The sequence below is a fragment of the Pleurodeles waltl genome, chromosome 5, assembly GCF_031143425.1.
Source record: "Pleurodeles waltl isolate 20211129_DDA chromosome 5, aPleWal1.hap1.20221129, whole genome shotgun sequence".
In the NCBI taxonomy this organism is placed as follows: Eukaryota; Metazoa; Chordata; class Amphibia; order Caudata; family Salamandridae; genus Pleurodeles; species Pleurodeles waltl.
In genome coordinates, this window is record NC_090444.1 from 849959144 (window position 1) to 849986733 (window position 27590).

At 43.3% G+C, this 27590-nt stretch overlaps 1 protein-coding gene across 13 annotated transcripts in view; it reads right to left on the reverse strand.

The window, feature by feature from the left end:
* Positions 1 to 27590, reverse strand: part of AFDN (afadin, adherens junction formation factor) — a 1710163-nt gene that overhangs the window by 1233686 nt on the left and 448887 nt on the right. For 8 of the 13 annotated variants that reach the window (XM_069234921.1, XM_069234919.1, XM_069234920.1 and 5 more), the window contains exons 8-10: positions 20562 to 20726; positions 11662 to 11706; positions 983 to 1077 (exon numbers count right to left, since the gene is read on the reverse strand). In XM_069234921.1, the coding sequence (XP_069091022.1) occupies positions 983 to 1077; positions 11662 to 11706; positions 20562 to 20726 (305 nt within the window). The remainder of the gene's footprint in view (positions 1 to 982; positions 1078 to 11661; positions 11707 to 20561; positions 20727 to 27590) is intronic. The other 5 variants (XM_069234923.1, XM_069234922.1, XM_069234930.1 and 2 more) reach the window with 1 other exon arrangement.

Genomic DNA, 27590 nt, shown 5'->3' on the forward strand with positions numbered 1-27590 from the left:
ATGCAAAAAAAGTCCGGTTGGGAGTTTACAACTGCTAATAGCTCTAACTCAGAGAAATGCAAGACCCGTTGCATTGCAAATGCTTGTTTCCTTCTCTTCCTACACAAGTTCATCCACCAAAGATTCAACAGTCGCTGGTTCCCATGCAGTCATAAGGAAAATAAAATGAAGGAGCACCCACCTCCTTAACGCATTCTACTACGTGGGCCACACCAAAAGATTCACATCTAAGCTAATAGCACAATACATCTGCATGGCACCTTTCATAGGTCTGTAAGGTACACCTGACCTTTTGGCTGAAGAGAAAAAGTTGTCCCTGAATTCAAATTCTATGCCTGCTCATAAATACCTTCATTACCCCCGCCCAGAAGCTGGTTTCTCTTAGAGATGACGAAAGACAATAAACATGTTATTGCTTCAGATGAAATCAGTGCGATGTTTTCACTGCAACCTGATGGATATGAAGGTTTGCTTCTAACTCACAGAAGAGCAGTAATAGGCAAAGAGTTAGCTCTACAAGAGAGCTCATTATACACTTGTGAGAATAATCTATTTTCTATCCTGCCACCAAAAATGCCCATAGTGGTCTGTATGACTATGTGGCTTAATAAAACAAAATGATCTATATAGTGCTAAATGCCATGTGAAATGCTATGGAGACACCACAGAACTGCTAAAGTCCAAATTAGCAAATGGTATTTGGTGGAATACATAGATGCCGTTGTGAGCTCAACATTACATCTTGTTTTACCTTCAATTTGTGCTTACTACCTCCCTTCTGGAAAACAAATCTAAACACTAAATACATGGACTCTTAAGTTATGTATATGCATACACACAGCATTCATGCAGCCATAAAAGACTGCATCACAGAACACATGGGTCAAAGAATCTAATGACCTGACAGAATACAGACTGACATCTAAACCAACCAAAAAATTAAACAGCTGAGTCTGCTCCAACAAAATGTTAATACACTCACCTGGATGGTGTTCTCATCCACCTTTTCTGTTCCAACCTCAGTGACACTTAACTGCAGCCGATAAAGCTTTGGTTTATCTCTAGAATCAGAGCCATCTAAGGAGAGCAAAATTAACAAAAGTTAAATATTTACCAATAGGCATTCCCTGGCATGGATATTTCTAGTGTTTATCTTTATTTTAAAAAGGTATCTCTGAAACGTAATTAACTTTAACATTCTCTTTTTTTGGTGCTGATAGCGAGAGTATAACTAAAATTCAATGAATCTAGTGTGTTGGCTGTAAATATCAAATCTGAAAGAAACTGCACACACGATTACATTTTTGTCAGAAAGAAAACATACTGATAATTACAAACGCATATGCTCCCATATCATATTAGACTCCTGCATATAATTTACAGTTAATTTTAGCTATTCAAGTAAATTAGTTTACTTTTTCAAATTATACCATATATGGTCTGGCATGGTCCAGCATCAAGAAGGGCTTATAAGGTTCAATGTCCTGCAGATCACAACAATTTCACTGCTGAGAGAACCAAGCAGCTTTTTGTTCTTTGGAATCGGCATTATGAATCCAGTGGCATTTTTCATTTTGGCTAGTAAGTGGGCCATAAAAAGGGTGAAGAGAATTAGGCGAGGATATGAAAAAAAGTAGCCTTGCCTCAAACATGTTAAGGTGGTCCATGCATCTAAGGTAGAGGCTGCAGATTCTGCCTACTTGTTTAGTTCAACTCCCTGTAGTTACTCAGTGTATTTCACTTAGAAGTCACAATAGCAAAGTGTTGGACTTGGCCCTTTTTGCAGGATTATCCTCTAACGTTTTGCCTTCTTCCTCCTATTTTTTCTGACTTGTTTTGGTTGGCTGTAGGAATATGGACCCTTTAACAGGGCTAAAGCGCATATGTTCTCTTCCTAAAATGTATTGGTGATTGGTTTATCCATGACTGGTATATATGATTTACTAGTAAGTACCTAGTGTATTGCACCAGGTGTGCCCGGGCCAGTAAATCAAATGCTACTAGTGGGTCTGCAGCATTGATTGTGCCACCCACACGAGTAGCTCTGCAAACATGTCTCAGACCTGCCACTGCAGTGTGTGTCTGTGTGTGCAGTTTTTAACTGCCATTAAAACCTGACAAGTGCACCCACTTGCAAGGCCTAAACCCTTTTATTACATGTAAGTCACCCCTAACGTAGGCAGTGTATTTAAAAGGAAGGACGAGTACTTGTGTGGTTTATTTGGCATAATAGTGAAATACTGCTAAATTTGTTTTTCACTATTGCATGGACTCTCTCTCCTAAAGGGTAACATGGGGATTGTCTTGAAATACATTTCAAGTTTAATTTCCCATTGGAAGCAGATAGAGATGTGGAGTTTGGGGTCTCTGATCTCATAATTTAAAATACATATTTTGGTGAAGTCGGCTTTTGAACTATGAGTCAGAAAATGCCACTTTTAGAACATGGGCATTTTCTTGCTTAACCATTCTATGACTGCATGTCTGCTGAATACACATCTGGGTCAGGATGGCTGGTGGCCAGTTTGTATATTCAATTTAGACAGTCACACAAAGCGAGTAGAGGTGTTCCCTATATACCCTGATGGCCCATCAACAGGCTGATGGGTCTTCATGAGCTAGAGTGGTGGATGAGCTGACACTTGCACCTGAATAGGGCTGTGCCTGTACTCACACAAAGTAGTCTCCGAACCCCTGGAGTGTGTCTGGGGCCAGGGAAGAGAAAGGCAGGGTCTTCTCTACTGCAAAGACTTCTCTTTGAAGTTTGCCTAATTGAAAGACATATAAGGGTATGAGTACTGGACCTTTGACACCACAGAGCTAGAACACTTCTGGACTGAGGACATTCTGCCAGGAAGAAAAGCAGGATGCTGAAGGAGGGACTGCTACTCTGCCTGTTTCTTTATTGTGCTGGCCTGCTGCTTCTTTCCTGGGAGTGAAAGGACTGGATTTTGCCTTCTACATCCTGCTTTCCAAGGTTCTCCAAGGGCTTGAACTGAGCTTGCCTCCTATTAAGAAGTCTCAGGGACATCAAAAACTTTATCTGCTAGTACCTGGGCTCTCTTGCTGAGAGTCCTGACTTGCCAAGTGGTGCCAAATCCAGTTCCTGGGCCGCTGGAAGTGAGTTCTGGTGAAACCAAGTAGAAACTAAGCACATCGACTCCACACCGACTTTGGAACTGGCGCTGCTATCCAACTCGGCGCTGCTGCCTGCACCTGAGCCTTGGTCCCCGCTGAGTGCAATGATCGTGACTTGCAACTAAGGCCTGATACCGCTGCTGCACCTTCGAAGTCCTCCCAAGTGCAAGGTCACCAAAGTCTGTGACACCCCCCTCTGCCGCAGCGCCTGTGGCCCCATGGTGTGATTGTGACACCTTGACCTGCTGGATTCATTGACCCTGCTGGGCTTTAAAGAACCAAAGCCTCACCACTGACTACGCATCACATTCCCTGCAACCGGAAAGTACCAATGCCTCACCTCCCCTGCTCAGCAGTAACAAACTGATGTCACACCTCCCCAGTAGCAGTAAGGAACCAGCACTGCACCGGCTCAAGCTACACCTCACATTTCCGACTTCATGCAACATCTTTGTTTCCTCACCGTTTTCGAAGGTTCTGTACCTGGGGTCCATCTGACTCCATGACTGACCTGCACTTCCTCGAAGTGGCGTCGGACTGTTGGGAACGACTCCATCAAAATGCTGTGATAGCCTCAGTTGGAGCTATTGTGTTTCTAAGCACTAAACTAACATTTCATCTTTGAAAATTTGCATTATTTGTGTGTGTTTGATTTGTGTCATTTTGGTTTTGTTTTACTAAACTGGCGAGGAGTACTTTTCTGGTGTTTTTACTGTGTTACTGTGTGTGTGCTCAAATACTTGCCTCTGAGACAAGCCAGACTGGTTGTGCAAAGCTACCAAGGGGGTGAGCAGGGGTTATCTTAGCTGTGGACTGCCTTACCCTGACCAAAGTGAGGGTACCTACTTGGACAGGGTGCAAACCACTGCCAACTAGAGACCCCATTTCTAACACCAAACATCAGAGTACTGTCACAGACTTTTTGTGATAAAAAGAAACCTCAGCAAAGAGCAACTGAGAGGTTCAGACTGCACCTGTGAAGTGTAATTAGCTCTACTGCTCTCAGATCAAACACTTAATATTCCAAAACAACCAAGGGAGAAGATAGCAACCAAAGAATGGAAAAAGATGGAAAAGAGTATGCATTAACCTCTCACTTGTTTTGCAAGTGAATGGTACTGAGACCTGAGAGGACTTTGGAAGCATTTCCCGCAACCCAGTAGAAAAGCCTGCTGCTCTCTACTGATGAAGAGCTAAACCCAGAAACGTGTCTAGAGATATACAGCACTAGCTGAACCCACTAAGGTGAAAAACTACAGATTAAATAAACATGATATTCTTCTGCATTTACCATAATGCAATGGGGAAAACTGCATGTTGGAGTGTGAGGCAGTGTGCTCCCAACTGTTTCCTCAATCTTGGGTAGCTGTGGCACTGAGCAGCAAGGCTTACACAGAAGAACAAGTGCTAAGCATTTAAACAGCGCCAAAACAATTGAAGAAAACAACGCTCAAGAAATCCGATACTATTTTATAAAAACAGGTTGTAATTTTATAAGAACTCAAACACTAGAACCAAAAAAAAAGCCCTGGTGGGTTCTGGAGATATAGATTTTACAAGCAATAATAAATCAGTGACATTTCTCTCAACTGAGAACAAGTCTTGTCAAAGTCAATGAATTGGACACTTAAAACCATTTTCAGAGAAAACGTAAGCGTCACTGAAGTCGGTTAGAAGTACGTGGGGGTAACCAACTCAGGTAGGGAGTTAGTCAAGTGCAAGGTTAGCAAGATTCTCAAAAACAGTTACCTTCACAAGAGAAAGAGTCCTTCAACAGTTCCAGGCACATCATCCACGTTGCAATGGATTCCTATGGAGTGGTCTTGATGCATGGAATGAAGGATGCTGAAGATGCTGTGGATGCAACAAAGTCGACGGGGGTCTATCTGCAGCGATACCTAGGTCCACAAAGATGATGTGGGGTCCTGTTTACAGGGGTGACGGTCCCACGAAGTCCTACCTGGTCTGGCCGAAGTCCAGCTTCCCGTTGTTGCGGTCAAAGGCCAATCCCCTACTGGGTCGCTAACTTTCCTTCTGAGTGTCCCAGTGACCGCACTACCGGACTCTGAACTCAGGTGCTACTCTGTGCGCCAGTCTCTGACCATCTGTGGTGCACAGTGGTGGTGGTGGCGGCGGCTTGAAGACTTTGGGCTATGAACCTGCCCCAGCAGACTTCTTCAGCTGTTGTGTCCTTGGTGCTGCGAAAAGGAGGCAGTCAGCTGGCCATTGGAGTTCTCTTGGCTTGACTGGGCTATGGGGATTAATTCTCCTTGACCAAAGCACAACAGGCAGCCTCTCTCTTTGTTATCCACCAGGTGCAGCCTCTCTTTGCTGGTTCCTCAGTGCAGCACGGCAGTCTTCCTTTGGTCCTTCTTCTGAGTTGTTCAAGTTCTAAGATGGGTGCCCGTTATACTCGGAAAATTGCCTCAGGGCAAGATTCAGTTGGTAGCCAATGGACTACCAGGTTCCCTCCCACCTAGTCACCCCTTCCTGTGGAGTGTGGCATCTGGCTATCCTAGGATGCACCATTCTGCCCACTTCCACAAAAATGAGGAAGCCCTCCCCTCTGGTGTCCCACAACTGCTCTTCATACGCAGCTTTAACTTTGAAGCATGCCTTTTGGGACTAACATTGTGTCTTCCTGCAGGAGGGAGGTGCGAACTCCCTGGCCTGCAATCCCCCATTGTTCGCCTTCCTGAGAGTCATTGGCACGTCTCACCAGGATGGCAGAAAGATGTCTCGTTGAGCAGGCTCCATGTGTGCCAAGGAGGGCATGTGAGGTTTTCAAGGCAACAAAGTGGCAGCTTTCCTAAAGCTGCACACTGCAACAAGTTACATTAATTTCGACTTGAGATACAAGTCAGGCTTAATGTAACAAGTTGTTTGATACTGTGGAGCGTCCACTTTGTTTGCCCCCCCTCAGGAGTTAGCATTGCTGAGGGCTCAGCATGTAGCCCTATATTAGCCAACTGGACGACCAAGTCACTCCACAGTTAAAATGGTTAAGTTTTACTGTCAGGACATCAAAAGTACGTTTTCTGCCTGTGGCATATGCTGGCCACTTCCTTTATGACTCGTTAGGCCTAACAGAGGGATGGAATACACTTGTGTCCATGGAAAGTGGTGGCTTTGCATTGCTTGCAATGGCAAAGTCGGGCTAGGAGTGTACGACTGCTCCACCAGCCTGCAGTTGTGGACTTGTTTTACTTGGGGGGACCTTCAGGGTGGTACAATTAGTGCTGCAAATCCTGGGATACTCCTCTAACTTACATGCCCAGGGTACCATTTTCTAGAGGCTTACAGGTAAGTTAGCCATTTCCATTTTAATATAGCCAATTCGACATACACTGTTAGGGTCCAGGCACTTGCACTCAGGTCTGGCTAGCATATCACAATGGGGACCAGCATTGCACAGGCAGGCAAACTAAGGACAAAAGTAAATGAACTATGTATGATGACCACAGGGTCATTCTAGAAACGAACGCAAAAGAGTATAATAACTGTTGCAACACAGGGCTATGGTGAGAGAAGATCAAAGCTCCCTAGAGCTATTCTCTAATGAAGAAACCCTGAAACCAGGGGCCAAAACAAATGAGACATCAGAAGCAGCATGCTGGGCAGAATTTACTGCATTAGCCCAAGCACAGGGGGACTAACTGGGCCTTACAAGCATTGGCTAAAGCACAGGGAGGAGCAGGGGTCCTTGGCTCCCCCCAACGTGCGACCACTTCTAGTGACTTCTTTATCGCGGCTTTGCAACTCCGGGATGTTCTTTTTCAAATCGGGACACCCCACCACACTCATGAGGAAAACAAGTGGCAAAAACAACTAATATCCCTAGGCAGAGGAAAAGACTCAAACCCCACAGCAACACCATCACTTAAGCCCAGCACAGCAAGCCAACCCCTGCAGAATCGTATTAGACTCCTCAGGTAGCCACACTTATAAATTATCTCCTTCATGATTGCTGCTTTCTTGATGAAATATCAAATGTGACTGCAATAACGGCACAGTGGCAAGACTTAGCCAAAAGTTATGCCCTGTTTCGGGTTCCCAGGGTGATAACTGTTGAAATGTAGCAGCGTGTTCCTTGCTGTTGGTTTAGCATAAATGTCCACTTCCAATTTACCTTTTCTATGTAGGATCAGAATGTTTAAAACTTCTGCATTGTTCCTATTCTTGTAGGGTATAAATCTAGGATTGTATTCACATAAATTGTTCAATTCAATGAAGTTCATCAACGTTTCATGATCACACACCCATATAAAACAAGCACAGGCAAAGCCAATAGGTCTCACTTTTGCGAGAGTTGGAGCTATTGGCGTTTTAAATGCTAATGTCTTTTACCTGTGTGTTATGGAGTGGAGTGGATGTACGTGGTGTGGAGTGGAATTTCGTGGGCTGGATTAGAATTGTTAGTTGTGGAATTGTTTTGCCTGGAATAGTGTAGTGTGGAGTGGATTTGTGGAGTGGATGTATGTGGCATGGTGTGCAGTGGAATTATGTGGATAATGTGGTATTGAGTGCACTGGAATTATGTGGAGTCGGTTTGTGTTTCACTGAGTGCAATTATATGGAGTGTTTTTTGTGTGTTATGGAGTGGTATGTAGTGGAGTTTCATTGTGGTCTTCTGTTGAATTTTATGATGTGTAACTGTGTGGATTGGATGTATGCAGTGTGTTGTGTAATTGTGTTGTTGAGGTTGAATTATATGGTTCGTTGTTGAAATATGTGGCGTGGAATGGAAATGTACGGAGCTGAATTGTGTGGTGTTGAGTGAAATTATGCCTATTGGAATTATTTGGCGTGGTGTGGAGTGTACTTATGTTGATTGTTGCTAAGTAGCAGAGTGGCTTTATGTGGGGTGCATTTATGGGGTATTGAGTAGAGTGTAATTATTCTGACTATTCAGGTAGAATTCACATTAATGAAGATTACCAGATTTGGCCAAGATTACATAATGTAGTCAAAATAGAGAACCGGGATAAAAGCCCAAGTCAACTGATTCCACAGTTAATTTAAGCTCCAGATGTTTTTTTAATAAATCAACTGTATATTTTGTTAACTCATTTCTCGTCCAACACGAGCAGGACAGAAATAAAAAAGTAGTCCCTTAAAGGATTAGATAAACAACCAAAGCGTAAAGATACAGTACTTGTTCCCTGCTCAGTGAAAGGAAATGAAAGACACAAAAAGACAAAGAGGAAGGACTGACTACTAGCAAGCAAGGATCTTTAAAGGACACTGAAACAAACAAATGTAAAGTAGTGGGCGGGCTTTAAGCCCACAAAGAAGTGTATGCTAAAGTACATAAAACAGGTCTCGAAAGCTCAACCCAAAAAATTTTGTTGCTGTATACTCACTAGTGTTTTATGGATTCCAAAATGGTGCTGCCTCATTAAATATGTAGTTATCTTCAAACTGGGTTCTAAATATATTTGCTATGCTGAGGGCACATTATGCTTCCATGCTCACAAGAATGGGTCTCCCTCAAACCCAAAAACATTTTCTTGTAAAACAATCTCCAAGCACTCAACAATAAACTTTCAAGGGCCCTCCCTCAGATATTTTGTCATAAAGCTCTCCACCACATTAACTGCTGGCTCCTGTGGGATTTTACCATACAGTGCCTCTGTAGCAATGGTTACTAAGATCTCACTATTTTGATTATAGCCAAGGTTCTCTACTGTGGAAATCGTATGTCTTGTATCTTTGATATAAGACTATAAACGGAGCACTTTCGGACATAAAAACGTTACCACATATTTCTATAAGGGCTCTGTGATTGAGCCAAATGTGGCAATAATAGGTGTAAACTTGGATCTGCCAAATGTTTGTGCATTTTAGGTACCCCATTTATGCTGGTCATCCTCCAGGGATTGGTCACATTCAAAAACCCACATTCCTTTATGCATGTGACACCTTCTCCAAGGGCTTTGATGGTTAACTTCTGTGCCTTCTTGCTAACTCTGTCTGTAGGATAACAGACATTCTTTTAGTAATGCTCTGTTTCCGTTAGCACAGCCCTCATTTTCTTAATATACTTCTCATTATCCATTAATACAATTTCTCCTCCTTTGTCACAGCTCTTAACCGTAAGATTTGTGTTTTGAGATCTCGCTTCCAGAGCTGTCGGTTCCTCTACCTCAAGGTTAGGGAAGGTTTTGGAATGATTCTAGTTATATCTTTGAGTTTATTTAATACTACCCTTTCAAATATAGCTACTTCAGGCTCTTCTAGAATAGGTGTAAAAGTCGACAGAGGAACTAAGGCCAATGGCATTAGGCTCTCCAGTTTCTTGCCAAGCTGTATCTGCAAAGATAGGATGACAGGATGGCACTGACAACATGGTGAATGGGGGTCACAGCATTCCTTGATAAAATAGTGAGCCCGAAAGCACCACATAGCCACACTGGGTAGGTGGAGGTTTCTTTTTTCACTCCAAATTTGTATTGTACATTTTTTAGTAGAAGTTGATGAATGCTCACAGACATACATTGTGTCCCTGCAAGTGTTTGGAGGTTGACTTCGGCCCATCAAATTGTGGCTTTCCTGAGGAAGGCATTTGTGCCGAAACACATGTAGAATAAATAATATAGCCACGCAATCTAAGTAAACAGATGAAATGATTAAAACATGTAGCCATATGAAGTATATTTACATAATAAATTGATCTTGGATTGCACACAAGGACTGCATTTTAGGGGATTAAATAAAATCTGGTATGAATCAAAATATATATGAATCGTGGTTCCTAAACATAAGTGAGTATTGCATTAGATGAGTAATCTTTTTGAGGAGTATGAATCAATGGTTTGAATGATTGTGTTAGGACTGGGTTTATATGTTACTGTGGCAAACCCTGCATAGGACTACCGTGAATATTTTGAAATGTCATAGAATTAGTTATTGAAGTATGAAGAGAGATTTAACAAAAAGAAAACCTAGAAAAAAATATAAATTTACAAAGCATGGTGAAAAACAATATTTAATAAAATGTCATTTAAAACACTAATTTTCTGAGCATTTAAGTTAGTATTGGATGCAACTGTATGGTTAAGACAGGAGTTTCTCTATGGTATGAATGATGTAGAGGATTTGGCATTTCATTTTCCATTCTAAAGTCTATCTCAGCCGTCTTTTCTTAAAACTGTTAGGATTGTAATCATCTAATGTCAGCAATATTTTGTTTCACTCCATTTTTTTTATTAAGGACTTTGCTTAATAACGTAGCATACTGTTTGCAAAGTTATAAATTACAGAACAGTGTTTTTCCATACATAAATTCTAACAGAAAGATAATACAGGACCATTCCACACAAAAAACAGGAAAAACGTCAATGTGATAAAAAAAAAAAAAAAAGATAAAAATCATAGATACAATAAAAGGAATTTCAGATTAGCTACAGCCCAGGACTCTAAAGAGTGAATGAAAATAAGTTAATAACTACATCATACAGTATGTGAAGCAGACCTCTGACTACTGGAAAATGTACCCAGTCTTTCTGCTCAAGCTAGATCTGCTCTCACAATGGCAAAGATATGTTTAAAAGGAAAACTGTGGGAGGAAGACAGCAAGGGAAGGAAGCAAATGTGAGGAACGTGTAGTCCACTGGCTGAGCAGCTCCGAGGTCCATAATGCAAGATGGCAGATATTGGCCCCTCGTCTCAGTCATCACTCTGGCTTGTTTTTTTCAGGCCTGCAGTCTTCTCAGTTGTGCCACTTAAGGAGTGCTAGTGGAGGACCAAACGGTTCTGTCTGGTTAACACAGCAAGGAGTGGCAGGAGGGCTTTGAGTAAACTGCAGGCCTGAAAAAAACAAGCCAAAGTAATGACTGTGACAAAGGGCCAATATCTGCCATCTTGTATTATGGACCTCGGAGCTGCTTGGCCTGTTTGCCTGCCAAGAGGCATAACTCCCATTTTTAGCAGACTCTCATCCACATTTCTATGTGGTATGCTTCATTATCAAGTCCTCACCCAGTACGTTTGTTCTAATAAAAGGGGTGTGGGGGAGACGGGTTGGATTGCTCATACACGTCAAAGAGAGAGAGAACAAACACACAGGCTCTAGTCACAGCATTAAAGACCATCCTTCCAGTGCGAGGCAAATAGCAACCCTTAAGGACTGGACTGCCCACCTTTGAATCCATATATATTAGTGAGTGTCTAGCAGATGCCCACAAAATCTGCATCAAAAGTGAAATATGTTAAAAATGATCAGAGTAAAGGAAAGAGGGGGGGAATACACGAAAAAATTGACCAAATATATTTTCGCAGAAAGATAATATTTTCATCAAGTAGTTAAACACAATTTTAAGCAAGCTTATTCTATCTACCAATAGAAGTGTAATGGTAGAGGAGAAGAACTAAAGCCCCATCTCCAACTCTACAGTTGCCAGACTGTTAACTCAAAGATTAATTCTTCAGGGGCACATAAATCAACTCATTTCTCTTAGTTGCTGGCGATAATGATAATCTACTTGTTTTCCATGAAAATAAAGAAATCAAAATCGTAGTTACCTTCGTGTATGTGATAGTTGTAGTGAGAAAAATGGTTCCTTCTTCCTGGGGTTAGCACGCATGCACAGACAGGACCAAGATAAAGGCAAGGTCAGTAGAAAAAAAAGACAATGTAGAGCATGCAGAGGAGGACAAGGAAGAGAAAGAAGATAGCAAAGAGTGAAAATTTAAACACACACCTTAGATTACAGAAATTATTATTTCATCATGCACATTGATCAGGCTCAAAACAGTATGTAATAGAGCTCATTGCATGGGCTGAAATGCAACTGACCTTAGGTGATTTCAACATTATAAATTAAGGAAAGGAAAGAAAGCAGCTTACTATGTACCAAACTGGTTAAATAAGTCACAAGGCAAAGGCTTAACAAAGCTGACCATGAATAACTATTCTTAACAACCACAGAAACATAATGAGAGCAACATTCTTCAAAATATCTCTATATTAATACTATTCATTACCTTTGTTGGGCATAGCTTGAGATTCAAGAATGTGATTAAGGAAGACAACAAGTAGATAGGATACCTACCAAGTAACCATAGTTTTCCAGATAAGTTCTTTGCATTTATATATTCATACACCATCAACACAAGCACTGAGTTAAAGGAAGACAAATAATTTCTTGTTCTTTAGGGCAGAAATTATTTAATCTAAGGCATAAAAGTGTAATGGGTCATTTAGGCATGGCCCAGATTGGATGCAATCGTATTTGACTGTAAAACTGGCATTACATTGATTTAAAAGGTTTAGCACCACTAAGATAAACAGCCAGAACATTCTAGGAAGACAGCCGAATACAGGAAAATTTTAGTGAGAACCAGGATATAGAGGAAGTTATAAATTCTACAATCCTTTAAATGTTTTTAAGCATCTTTGCAGTGACTGACTCAAGTTTACTTTTAAATCTAATTTCCTTTTTTCTGTGATTGCCACAGGACAATCTTGCCTCTGAATTTAAACAGGGGCGGCTCCTCCATTGGTGCGGAGGTGCGTCAGCCCCCTGCCAGCAGCAGCAACTGCAGAACCTTTACTAGAAAACAATACCAAACTTTGTTTATTATCGTTTTCTTGTAAAGGGGTGGGGCTTTGGGGTGACATGCCATGAGGGAAGTGTACAGAGCCATCCCCCTCAGTGTGCATGTATGTTTGGCAGGCCGTCTTGGGCTGGCCAAACACACATGCACAGTAGGCTGTCGCCAGCCCCTGCACAGGATTCCAGTCTGCCTGGGAGCGCCCTGGCTGGGCCCTCCCAGCCAATCCTAACACTGCTTTTGAGCAGCATCAGGATTAGCCGCAGGGCAGGCTGGGAGCTTGTGCCTGCAGTGGCCAGGGAAAGAGGAGCGGTGCAGTACGCAGCAAAGGAGGAGGTATGTTTTAAAAAAATATATATATATTATTATTAAATAACCCTCCCAACGCTGCACCCGCCCCACCGCTTCAGAGGGCAGCGAGCTGCTACTGGATTTAGAGATATATTGTCAACTAAACCACGTAACTACCAAATTAATTATCAACACTACAACAGCACAGTTTCAAAAACGTGGATCTTTTGCCAAGATGAGTTCTGAATCTGATAATTTTTGTTTGAGAACGGTTATGCTTAAACTAGTTTTCACAATCCATGAACGCATAGGTTTAAGACCCGGTTTGACCTACTAAGTTCGACTGTCAAATCTGAAAATGATTTAGGGATCATCATCGTAGAAAAGTGAAAACATAACAAGAGAACAGAGATGCCAAATGGCGTATATATTAGGAAAATATTTCATGGAAGATTACAGATAGAGAAAAAAATGTAAGGGCCCTCACCATGTGATAGTGAATAAAAAAGGAGAACATTAACATAGTGAAAGGTCCCTCTGAGAGGGATGCAAGGGGGTATTTTGTGAATAACTGCTGACTGCCTGATGCATGCATGTGGTCCACAAAAACATGTAATTCCAAATGTTTCTTTAGCTGTACTTCACCTGAATTACCCATCCTGTCTGGAAAAAAGTGTTGGCTACTACACAAACCACCTCTCCCCTGGTAGGGTTGGGTGAGGCACTGCAGGCTAGCCAGGAGCTAGGCCGACACCTTCCAAGTGGTGTGGGGTTGACTCAGTCTCCCACACTCGGTGGTGCTGCCACCCTAAACACGCAGTCTTATTACCATAATAGGAACCATAAGATATACTGCAGTAGTTTCACAAAACTTTGTGGAATTCCACGAGAGTACTGCAGTGACATATCATTAAGTAAGAATGCCTTTTAACTTTAGAAATACTGTATTTAACTGCAGTAAACAAAAAGCATCATCTCTGCACCATAATGTACAATCCTACCAAATTTCATGTAAATCCAGTCAGACACTTCCATACTACGTCAAATACAATAGTCTAGGGAAAATACATTGGTGGAAAGAAAGCGTTTTGGGGACCCCCACCCTCCTTTTATCTTTACACTCCCCTTAACGATTCACCACAAAAATGTACATCATCTTAAAATGCAGAAAACGCTATAGGTCTGGAAATTGTTGTGGTAATTCGTCAAATGGGTGGAAAGTAATTAGGGAGCTAATATTCGAGGAATTCCTATCTTAGAGAATAACAATAAGAATTAATGTGAATTCTTTCTTTTTATCTATTGTATTTGTTATGGATTTTATTGGTTTACATAATCATGTGATAATAAATGTATTGTAGTTGTTCACGCAGTAATCCTGAAATGTAGTCTAATTTATTCTTTAGGCTTCCTTGCTACTTTTAGTAGGAGTGTGCTACATTGGAAGGCCAAAGTGAATGAGAGGCAATCATTTATATTATTTTAAAAAGTTAAATATTTGTTTCCTAGTGGCTAATTATCATGTCCTCCACATAGTCTGTGTGGCTCACAGCTAGGGCATTTTTCATTTTGTTGCACAGGGGTGCAAATAAAAATAGTTTTCGATTTTGGTTGTTGGGACAGTTTTATTTTGTGAGCCACTGAGCATGCAAAGAAAACATAGATTAATACGTATTCCATTTGTTATATATTTGTTTATAGGTTTCTTTTAGCATGTGACTATACATGGGACTTTCAGATGTTCATGTAGTATATCTGAAACTTTACACAACATGCAGTCTAATTTATTTTTTGGGCTTTTTTTGCTACTTTAGTAGTACTGTGCTTCAATATATCACCAAGTTGTTGGCCCTTATAATTTCTAATAATTCCATAACATCATCTGCAATAACAAAAATAATTATCTACATAGTCTGATATACACTGCTGTGAAATGTCATTACAATCTGTTCAGCCATTTTCCCACCGACCTGAAATACTAAAGACTATTTAAAAAGCACTGGATTTCAAGCGTGTTTTGGAACCCCCCACTTTTTTCTTTGCACCTCCTTGACCAAATGGAGCACAACTTTCAGTCATCCGGCAATGTAATGGGTGCAAATAAGTTCATAGAAAGTTTTGCTTAGATTCATCAAAAGAGCACAAGGTTATTCAGAGACAAAACTCCAAGAATTTCTTTTTGGGAGGGATGGGGGGGTGCGGCCTAATTTTCTTTGGTAGGAGTGGAGCCCCCACCTCCATAGGTCAATTTTTGCTCCAGGGACCCCATCCCTCGGGCCCAGCCTAATTACCATTATTATTTTCCTGGGCAGGTGGGCCGTGTACCCCCCCTCTCCCCGGGGACGATCTCTGACCCGCCCCCACCAGGAGAACCCAGTCTCAATGTTGGGGACCGTGGGGGGAGCCTGAAGGTCCCACGGTCCCAGCTGGCTCCCCACCTCTTGTGGGAGCCAGCACTGCTGTAACAGAGAGGGAGCTTCTAAAGCAGCTCCCTCTCTGTGAGAGCAATGTTTCCTCTGTATAGCTGCCTGCATCTCTGAGAGCAGGCACACAGAGGAAACTCCGCTCTGACGAACAGAGAGCTGTTGGACAGCACTCCCTTCATCGAACCGGAGTGTTTGCTGTGGCCTGTCAGCAGCTTTAAAGCTGCTTCCAAGCCTCCGCAAACAGCTATCTCCTATGGGCGGGCACCTCGAGACATAGCAGGAGCCGGCCCTGGGGGTGTTGAGGTCCCCATAGCTATCAGTGGCTCTTCGAGGGGGGTGCGCTGCCCCCCTCCAGCAAATAAAGAGCCCGGGGAGGTGGTGGCCCCCGGAGCTGCAGGGGGTCCGAAATGGACCCCCTTTCTCTTTTTTCCCAGTTTTCAGTATAGAATACAAATCAAACGGGGTGTACCGGGTCTAATATCATCACAAGGTGTTGGGGTAACCAGCAAGCTATCAAAATCAGCAGTGCCCCATGTAAAGTATATAAAATCTATTAATGATTTAAACCTTTTCATGACCTTTTGACAAAATCTCATATTTAAACCTTAGGTCCTTGTGTTGTCCAGATGAGGCCCATAAAAATTAAAGGGGGAGAAATCCGTTGACACCACACATACGAAGCCCACCTTCATATATCAACACAAACAGGAAGACAGCTAGAGCATGTATTATAAATGAGGACTGATTAAGAGTCCACTGGATTCACACACAACCTTCCATTCGATTCAACCAGGATGAATTTTCAAACAATGGCCACTTCTGAATGATATTTGTATACAAGGACTCTATATTTAACCCCTTCGCTGCCAGGCCTTTTCCCCCTCAGGTGCCAGGCCTTTTTTTGGCTATTTGGGGCAGTTCACGCTTAGGCCTTCATAACTTTTTGTCCACATAAGCTACCAATGCCAAATTTGCACCTTTTCTTTCCAACATCCTAAGGATTCTAGAAGTACCCAGAGGTTGTGGGTTCCCCTGAAGAGACCAAGAAATTAGCCAAAATACAGCAAAAAGGTTTTTCTTTTTTTCAAAAAAAGGGCTGCAGAAGAAGGCTTGTGTATCAACAAAGTGGTTGCGGTGCTTCCCAGCTTTCAGACTTGAATCAGAAAAACACATTTTTCAACACAATATGGGCATTTTACTGGGACATAATGGGTCTCATTGCCTCCTGCATTCTTCTGGTGACACATGCTCACTGGCATATGAGTAAGTCTCACCGAAATCCAAGATAGAGACTGAAACGTTGGTATCAAAGCCTGAATATCCTGGACTCGCCTCTCGGGGATAGGCCCAGAACTGCACCATGTCTAGAACAGCTCTGATGAAAGGAAGCGTCTGAGAGGGAGCAAGTGTGTTGATAGTGAACCCCAGTGACTGCAGGAGATTCGCCTGGGGCGAGACTGCCTTCAACAGCCAGTCACATCAAGGTAGGGGAAGACTAGAATCCCTGAACTCCGCTGATGAGCTGCAACCACCACCATCACCTTAACGAACACCAGAGTGGTGCTGGTAAGAACAAATGGGAGCACGCCAAACTGAAAGTGCTCTCGGCCCACTGTGAACTGCAGATGACGTGTGGGCAGGCAAGAATGGGATGTGAAAATATGTGCCCTGCAAGTCCAACGCTACAATCCACTTTCCCGGGTCTAGGGCAGACAAACTTGAGCAAGCGTTACCATTTTTTACTTTTCCTTTTTTTAAAGAGTTTGAGTATGCAAATTTCCAGTATAGGATGAAGTCCTCCGTCCTTCTTTGGTACCAGAAAGTAGCAGGAATAACAACCATGACCTACTTCTGATACAGGCGCCCGCTGTATCGCTCCCTTGGCTAAGAGAGCCTGTACTTCTTGATGGAGCAATAACAGATGGTCCTCCATCAGCCGATCGTAAGGGAGTATCCCCTTTGGACTCCCTAGAGTATCCAAAAGTCTGACGTTACTGACCACCAGTAGGGGAGGTTATGGCATATCCTGCCTCCCACTAGATGCCCATGATGGTCTGAGGGCAGACTAAAGGGGCTTGGTGGCAGTGGCTGCCCTGGGAGGGGTGGACCTACCCGACCGCTAACCTCCTGTCCAACGTGTTCTCTGGGACCCACAACCTCAGCTAGGAAGTATGCTGGGGGTAGGGTATGGGAGTGATCAGGTGCTCCTTCCTTGGCTATTAAAGGGGCCACAGACAAGCCCAAGAACCTTTCCATAATCTTGATGTCTTTGAAGTGCTTTGCACTGAATCCACCTCATCTCCAAAAATGCAAGAGCCATCAAAGGTCTGTCCATGAGGGAAGTCTGAACATCCCCTAAAAAGCCAGATGTTCTTAGCCAGGTGTGGTGCCCCAAGGCCACTGATGATCAGATCGCTCTGCCCAGTGAGTCAGTCGTGTGAAGTTCACAGTGGATGGGAGCATAGCCTAGGCCTCTTCCGTGACTACAGGCAGCACTTGCACAACCAAATCGCAGATCGGAGGGGAATATCAGCCAAAACGGTAAGCAGTGTTATCAACCGCATTGCAAGACTGGAGGGAGAGAATACCCGCTTCCCAAAGTTATCCAGGCTATTGTATTCCCTATCCAGTAGACTGGTAGGAAATGCGCCTTTTGAGGTGGCAGTCTCAACCACCAAGCTCTCCAGGGTGGGGTGCTGGGTATGGGTACTTGTGATGGCATATTCTACCCTCTACTGGATGCCCATGATAGTCAGAGTAGAATCTAAATGTGTTTGCAGGCTGTGGCTGCCAGGAGGTTGGTGGTGGACTGGCATGGCTTCTGGGTACCTGTCACACGAGGTCTGTGGGAACTGCATCCTTGGCCACAAAAGAATTGCGATACTTGCTGGTTGTGGTGTCTGGCAGTGTAGAGACATGGTTGGAAACCCTGGGGTTTCCAAAGAAAGGCCCAATAACCTAGCCATAGCCCTACTGTCCTTGCCTTGAAGCTTCCAGCACTGAGTCTGCCTCTCACTGCCTCTCACCAAACAGATTGGAGTCATCAAAGGGCATGTCCCGGAATGAAGCTTGGATATCCCCTGAAAAACAAGTGGTTCTCAGCGAGGCATGACACCTAAGGGCCACTGATGAGGAAAACGCTCTGCCCAGCGAGTCAGCTGTTTCCAACCCACATCTTATGGTGAACCTAGCTGCATCTCTCCCATTTAGCAATTGTCTGAGAGACTATGGCTCGGGCCTCCTCTGAGACCATAGACAGAACTTGTGCAACCAAATTCCACGGTGTTTGGCAATAACACCTCCAAAAAATCATGTGGTGCTCACCTACAACAGTGCCAGACTGGTGGAAGAGAACATTATCTAGATTCTGTATCTAGTGGAGTGGTAGGGAATGTACCAGGGTGAATACGGAATGAGGAGGCTTGGATCATCAAGCTCTCCAGGGTGGGGTGCTGGGCTAGGAAACTGGGATCTACAGGAATGGGCAGTGGCGGTGGGCAATCATCCTATTCACAGAAGCTTGGCAAGGCTCTGAGTACGGTGCCTGTAAGGCCTTCACTGAATGGGAGTAAAGGTTCTGACAGGAGTGGCTCCCAACTGAGGTACCTCCATCAAGACATTAATCTTGACTGCCACTAAGGAGAAGGTAAGGTGCAGGATGTTAGCTGGCCTGTGCACCACCATTGCAAACAAGACTCCATCCCTGGTGCCCGGATGACAGTGAGGGCAAACCTGATGTCATGATGCAAGTAGGGTCTCCTTTCAGGCCCATGGGACCCAAAGGTGCTCCAGAGGGGCTGGGCCGCCTAAAGATGAGGGGCATGGCCTCATAAAATTCTTTAAGCAGGGTAGAGGTCACTTTGGGAAAAATCAGAGAAACACAAAGCAGACTGAGGATCAGGATCTACGACTCATGGGCCTGGAGTGCGCACGCTGTCTCGTCTCATTGGATGACTGAAGAACGCGGTGACTGTTTGGACTTCTCCGACTTCTTGGGTTTGTGGAACTTCCCTGACTTCCATGATGACTTTGAATGTGGTGTTGAACGTGGGGAGGGGATCTGTGAATGGGACCTCCCGTGTGAATGAGACTCAGTGTTGCAGAGCTGACCAACATCGGGTGGAGAAAAGCTTGAGGGATCGCTCCCTCAGTTCCTTTGCGATGCGTGGTACAGCAGTCCTCACAGGCCTTGGAGTCGTGTCCCGACACCAAGCACTACAAACACACCAAGTAAGACATCTGCCTGTGACAGGCCACACAAGGTTTGAAACCAGCTGGTTTCTTTGGTGACATTCTCACACCCAGAAATCTAAAACCTCAAAAAGAGTATACATAACTTCCAAAAAGCACTCAAAAAACGACTGGGAGGTAGCTCAGACCGGATCAGCACTATCTAGCACGGAAAAGAAAGAACTGACGTAAGCATGCCAAGGTGGGACCTATACAGGTACCATGCATGCCACTTCTGGACAACTCCAACACAGAGCAGAACAACGTCATCTGCAGGCACCCTGGGGTACTGCCTGAAAATAGTCCGGGTCCAGTATGACGCCTGCAGTTTTCTAAAGTAAGGAAGCTGCAGCTATACATCTCTATCAGATAAGAAATACTCATTTTCAACAATTTTCTAATGCTGTGGCTGAAATACTGTTCTTTTGTTTCACTTTAAAAAAACGTCACCTATTTTAAAAAAAAAAAATAATCCTTCTGAATCGTGCAGGCACTGAAAGCCAACTAGTCAAAACCACATACTCAGAAGGTAATTTTCATTCTTCAAAACAATTATACTCATTTTAAATTCTATTCAGAGCGCTGTAAAATATTTCCAAAAGCATCAACTTCAAGTTTCTAAAGAATAATTTTATAAATTTATACATTTGTGGCACAAAATTGTTTACACTTCTATTTGTGAACTCACCCAATTATATTTTATTCTGAATAAAAAATGGTGTTTCAATTTTGTCACTAATATAGATTGTAGTGTGTTGAAGATTTGCAACATAACACCATGTCCATAAATCAAAAGAAAATGCTCAAAGCATTATTAAAAAGGGCAAAAAAAACAGAGAAGTCAAGCAGTACAAGTGCATTCAACAAATCTCGTAAATAAGCTATGGAACCAAGAATAGGGAGCTATAGAGGATGACTTACCAGGGCTTAATTCTACCAAGTAGGGAAGCTTCTCCGGTGGCAAACAGTAACCATAGCCAGATCCGTCATCTCTATCCTCTTTAAAGGACTTGCCTTCTGTTAACGTTTGATTAGTCCGTGGATCACAGTCAGGAGGCTTCCTCTTGAGCTGGAACACCAGCTCTCCTAAAGAGAAAGAAAAATAATAATTTTAGGCACACAACAACTGTAGGATGCCTCAGCTGCTTACAGCACACTAGGTTTACAATGAATATGTGAAAGATAAAAAAATATATATATTTTATGTCATAGCTACATATCCCTAAGCGGTGCAGATAGAAGTTGTTAACTTCAGACTGACTGGTGCTGACAAAACAGTACCATATTAAGTGCAGATTAGACTGGTACATTTCCTTTTGCTGAAAAAGGACCATGCGGTCATCTCCAGTCATCTTGCACAATTCTTCACTGTGCAAACAAATAAAAAATCTAGCATGTAACTAGAGAGAGACGACAGTATTGACTCCAGCCGTTTATGGCTAATGCTCTAAATATGCTACAAAAGGTTATGAGCCTCTGAGCCTACATTGGCCTTTCATAGTTCTCTTGCACTATGAATTAACACATCTTCTATTTGCAATGGCTTACATTCTCACTTGCCTCTTGCACTACAATACCCAAATGCATATTCATCTTGCTCTATGCCCTTAAACTTTCCTTGTAAAAGGATATCTCAATGTTAGCCACTTTTCACTGTCTGTCGCTGCAGTGCCCCTGTCTTAAGAGCTGTCCAGTCTGTATTCTGAATAAAACTAAAGGTGGTGGTCCACTTTATTGACATTTCCTGCCAGGCACTGTTATAAAATTCACAATTGTCATGCAAGACTATGTTGTATTTTACAGAATGTTATGCAACAGAGGGTGATCATACTTACTGCTTGGTACATAAAAAAATCTGATCGGTCCATAAACATGTGCAATGGCAGCTGAGAGAAAGAGAATGTAATCTGCGAGTTGAGCTGAGAGGAGTGAGACAGTGTTTCTGCGACAATTTACCTGAGAGCAGAGACTGGCAGAAAATTCACAGGCCTACACAGTTAGATCAGTGTTACACCTGGGGTACTCATCATGCTCAGGAAGAAGAATCCATGGATCCACACCTCACCATGTAAGTTCATGCCTCCTTGCGTGAACATGGAGATGAATGAAAGGCAGACCCTACAGCATAAGAAACTCCTCTATTTTTCTGACTGCCATTGATATGTATTTTTAAACTCTGCACAATGGGGCACATCTGTCCAGTCCCCAGGGAATGTGCTTGGATTATTCAAAACAGGCAACTCTGGCTAATCCCCAAATAGTACATTTAACTTTCCTGTATGCCTAGTACACATAGTGCAGAAAAATACAAAAATCGCAAGGAAATTTAACTGTCACCTGTGGGCTGCTGCACATAGTGCAGTGGTTTCCAAACTTTATGGACTCGCGCCCCTGACCAACTGGCCTTTGGCCGCGGCTCCCCATTACATTACTTTTTTGGCAGCAGGGTTGTATTGGGGGGGGGGGGGGGGGGGGGGGGGGTCAAAGATGTAAGCCCAGCCTTGGTAGTCCTTCCATTTTAATCCCTAAAGAAAACTGGGATGAAGGTATTGAGAAAAGTGCTTGCAGTGCAAGGATATGTCTAGTCTCTCTTTTCACAATATTTGTGTGCTTTGGGGCCATGCAGTGACTTCATCAGTTTGCTGTTCCTGCACACTCAGCCTAGAGCTGCACATATCCAGCCAAAATCAGCCAGGGGTATCGGGGTGCACAGCGCAGTTTGGGAACCTCTGCCCTATGCAACAGTTTCTACCCTCATTATCTGCAGGTGATATGCTCTAATTTGTCAAACACCCAGGTGAGAACCTGGTGCACATCATACAAGACATGATCATATTTGGGGACTACTTAGGTATTGGGATCAAATAATGCAAGGCAGATGTTCCCACTCACCAATAACATTACTAGGACATTGCTGCACTTTTCTTTGACTTGGAGGAAAGAGTGACATGTCTGGGTATGGTTACCAATAGAAACAACTCTTAGAGATAGTTAAGGACTGATGACTGAAAAACTTGCCATTAAAGTAGAAAGATGGAAATGGCTACCCCTAGCTCTGGCAGGCAGAATCACACTTGCTAAAGCAGTAGTGCTGCTCAAAAGTTTGTATTTGTTCATGCATACATATGCAAGACGTTAAGCATTGCTGACTAAACTAGCACCGAGAGGGAAAGGTCTGCGACTTAGATGGGAGTGGCCTACTCAGCCTCATGAGGCGGGCATATTTGCTATGACTGATCTCGAACAAAAGCTTCTTTCCTGCACAAGCAGACCCCTTGAGAGGGCTCAAGCTGAGTTTGGGACCCTAAGGGCCAAATTTACAAGGTCCTGTGGTGCTCGGCGGCGCAGCAAGTGGCTTGAAGCGCCACCCGGTGCCACCAGGAAAGGGCAGAAATGCCCCATTCTACAAGATAAAGTGCATTGCTGTCCTTTCCCACTGCGCTGGTGCAGAAATTGCAGCCATGCGCCAGCATAGGCACCCCTGCACCATGATGCAAGGGTGCCTGCGTTTTGGGGATTGTCTTTTTTGTGCAGGAAGGGACACCTTCCTGCACAAAACAATTAATAGAGGTGTTTTCTGCCTATGTGTGCTGCAGAATTCAGCACATATAACAAGAGGAAAAAGATGGGAGAAATAAAGGTATTTCTCCAGTCCCTGGTTTAAAAAACCTTGTAAATCTGGGAATGTGTCAAAATCCATGGCTGCTGCATGGGAACACCTACGCAACATCCATGGAAATGCTTCCCTGATGCAAAATAAGCCAACACAGCATCTTGCTCTGCGTTGCCTTACTCCATATCTACAGGGCCATAAAAAGCCACACCGAATGGCTTTGTGCGGCCTTGTAGATATGGGTCAGCAGCCTGCACTACCGGTGCGTCACTATAAGTGATGAGCCATGGGGGCGCAGGCCGCTTGTAAATCTGGGCCCAAGTATTATGATAGTGTCTAAGATATTAATCCATTGAAATAGCTAACTGTCCATACTGGGCAATACAACAGTTTCTAATAGGGAAAGAAAAGCAAAGGTGTACTCTCAGAAACACTAATCGCAGATAGTCCTGCTTTGCATCAATCATTGGATCACCGCATATGGTCTTGCTTTGCATCAATCACTAGATATATCAATGAAGGCCACACTACTCCTGCTACAGCTGCACAAGTTCGTTCCCTAATTGCCGTTTTATAATCAAGCAGTTTGGTGAAACTGGCACGATCAATGCACTAGTCATATTTGCATTTGTCCAAATCAGACATGGGGCCCAAGACTTTTGAGTGCACTTGAAATTTAATGAAAATTCTGACCGTTAGAAATATTTTGCTTGAATAAGTAGAGCCAGTCTTGAGGTGTGTGCTCATACTGGCATCTAGTGGCTGGTATTAAAACTGTAGCTTGTTGAAACGATCAAGCTTCACTGCTGAAGAATAACATTGATAGTTCTGTAGAAAACACTGACTTGAAGAGTTGCGTAGATTATGGATTCTCCGCTGCTGCAGCTTTTAAACCTGCAAGCTCACCTGTCAAAAAAAAACCTTTAACAGGAAGGGACCCTTCTTTTAAATAATAAATAAGTCAACCTAAGTAAGGCCTGTATGCCACAAGGTAGGGAGTCCAGTATTTAAAAGTGGACTGTAGAAGAACTTCATATTGGTATGTTCCTATAGTGACTAGCCCACGATAGCAATGTTCACTGTAAACAGCTGTAGCTGATCCTTGAGGAAAAACTAGAGTGCAAATACAATATTTTTGATACCTATGGTTTGGGGTAAGTCACTGAAATGATTCAACCACTATTTTTTTTTCTTATCAATAACGGAATTAAGTGGTGAAGTCGGAGTTTTGATAAATTAAGAGGAAACACAGCTTTTAAAAAGTTAGACTTTGTCTGTCTGGAGCTCCACTAGGCTAATTAGCATTGGCCTGCCAGCACCTGCCCGCTATCATTGCTTTATCTTTAATAAGGTGTGAAAATTTATTCCTGAGCAGAAACATCTTATGCCTTGTTGGAGTAAGACCAGAGTGTGAAGTATGTGACTTCTCTCAGCTCAGGAAGGGCAGCTGGGGAGGGTTCAGGTACGTCATTTACTTGAAATAGTCCAGGATGAGGTGTGCTCGTTCACATTTAAGTGTAAAAGGATACCTGGTAAAGACAAACATTTGTTTCTAGCAGCAACTGTATACAGCCTGGCACGAGTCCAATGGGAGGAGGAATTGTCCCAGAACCTGTTTTGTATAGTTGAGAAGGGGACCGCTCATTTCCCTAAGGGACACTAGCCACTTCCTAGAGCAGAAGGGTTCTGCCCATGTTGGATTTTGTTTAAAAGAGAGCTCTGTGGAATAGTCTACAGTAAGAAACAGGAGGTGCTGCAAAAAGTGGGAAAGTTTGACCCTGAGAACTTTTTTCTCACTGGTTCTGAATTATCCATGTGTCACATCCATCCACTGCCTAGTCAATCCTACAAAAGTAGCACGTCACGCCCAGCTCATCAGAACATATCTGGACCTGCTTCCCCATGTATCTAGGACTTAAGAGTGGACTCCAATAGTCATTTGGTTGACCTATGTAGCTACAGGAAAACAAAATGCAAGAAACGTATTTCCTGGCATGTAGCTAACCAGTATCGACTGGATCCTGCTAGTGGCCTATGCTGGAGTGAGTCCTAGCCTATAAGTGCTGTCTAAAGGTTCTGGGAGTCTCAGAAATGACCAAGAGGAACTGTTCCAAAAGTCTGAAAAGCTGGGACTTAACAAAATATATATTTCTGGACTTTAAAAACCTCTAGAGCTTCATCAGGACCTGGCGGCAACAGTGTCTGATTTTGAGAGAACTTCATTGGATAGCGCTTCCAAACTTGCACACTGGAAAATATGGAGTCTCAAAAAAAAAAAAAAAAAAAGTCTAAATCCAAAGGTAGAAATTTTGATCGGACAGAGGAACAAAAAGTATCACAGGGCTTCGGCAGGCACAAAATTTGAATTTTCCCTCTCTGAGCTTTTCAGGACAAAATTAATGGCTACTCTTCATCTTCAACCAACAGTTATCTGATATTAAGAGGACTTTGTCGGATACAGCTTTGTACCTTTCCATGATGGAGGATTTTGACTTCATTTCAGAATTAAGTCAGACGGTAGACTCTTAGAGCTCTACGACCTGTTTTGTGTATCTGAAATTCGCTCCATTATAGTCAGCCAGGAAGCGCACCTAGGTCATAGTAAACTGTGAACAGTAACTTCTGATTGGCATTTAACATTTTCTTGGCACATTTGTTTGCCCCAAAACTTTAAAAATTAATATTTCCCTATTGGATTTGAATCCTTAGATCTTGCATAGAGAGTGCATGCTCTCTCCAAGATGTTTTGTTTACAGTTTATTAAGTCCATTATTGCTTACCATTGGGTTAGTTTCAGCATCACTCATGTGTCACGGCATGCAGGTGTCATGACCACTCTTGATTCTGTCCCACCCATGGAGCATGAACCAAGTACTTGTGTCCTTCCACTGCTCCTGTTTTTGGAGGTACTTTTTTGTTTTCAAGTACTCCATGTGAGTGCTTGTGTTTTCAGGCCATCTCCCCGTCCATTTTGCTTAATTTCCCTCCCACCGCTGTGCCTCATCCATTACTTCTCAGCCACACCCTTCCGTGTTCATCTCCCTTCACCTGCCCTAGTGTCTGTTTCCTCCCCCCACCCATCAGTGTCTGTTTCTATTCCGCCCACCCAGCTTGTGACCATTTTATTTGTGCACTTCCATGAGGTGATTGGTTTCGACACTGAAAAATGATATCTTCGTTGTAGTCATGTGTGTCGCCATCAGTGTGGTTGTCCCCTCTGTTCAAAAGACTCACTGAAGCGGGTGTGTGATCACTGCCTGGAATGGTGGCACCAGTGTCCCCCCTGCAGCCTTGTGGGTTCCTGCTCATCCGACCCAAACCACGTATGGGCACGGATTCTACTCCCCCTACATTTAAGGGCTCTTTAGTTGAACATAGGAATCTGGTTGGGACTTGACCTGTGTTGTAATTCTATTTGTATGGTGCGTAGTACATCCAGAAGACGCTGATGTGCTTATTTTGTGAATGAAGGAAGGAAACACTACGGCCCCCATTATGACAGGAATTTCCTGATTCGGCCGGAGATATTCCATTCATCCCCACCAAGTTCAACAGACATTTCACCAACACTTTCTACACACATTAAAGTATTGATTGCACCACTAAAAACATCACATTAACAACCACGACACTGATGACGTGTGAAGCTCTGGTAGGTTTGCTTATCTCCTAGATTTTTCCCTCCTGTCAACTGTGAAACTGGCTACTCCACTGCATTCTGCTAACTGCAAATTTGGTGAAGGAGAAAAGGTAATCTGGGCCCACTTGCACTATGTGACTAATGTCGGGCTGAATTACTAAGTCATTCTCATCCAAACGCGTCTGGCAGTGACTGCACACAATTTTGTGCTGACGTCAACATACATCACTGGGGGTAGAAGGGGAATCAATTCCCCTTCCAACCCTGCCAAGGGGGGTGGTGGCATGGCCCTCGGGGAGCGCTAGTGCTTCCCCGGAGGGCCCATACTAGGACGTAATGGTTACATCCGTGACACCTCAGCGCCGCAGCCACAGACGAAACCATTATGTCCTTGGCGCCCAAGGGGTTAAATATGAATTGACTGTTATACAGTTAATGATTTGTGATTATTATATGGATTGCTTTTGTGCATTTATTGACCTTGTGGAGGTGATGGTCATAGTACTCGTAAAGGATTGAGCACAGTACAGGGAAGAATAATAGGATATTCGTGTGTGAAAGAGGTCCTAAAGGAGGCCCACTTCTCTGTGGATGTGTAGCTTTCTTACTAGAAACCCTTCTTTCCTGTTCTGTTACACCATTCTCATCTCTTGTGTTTATGGTGGCAAGGATGTGGGTCCCTCTTGAGACCACACAC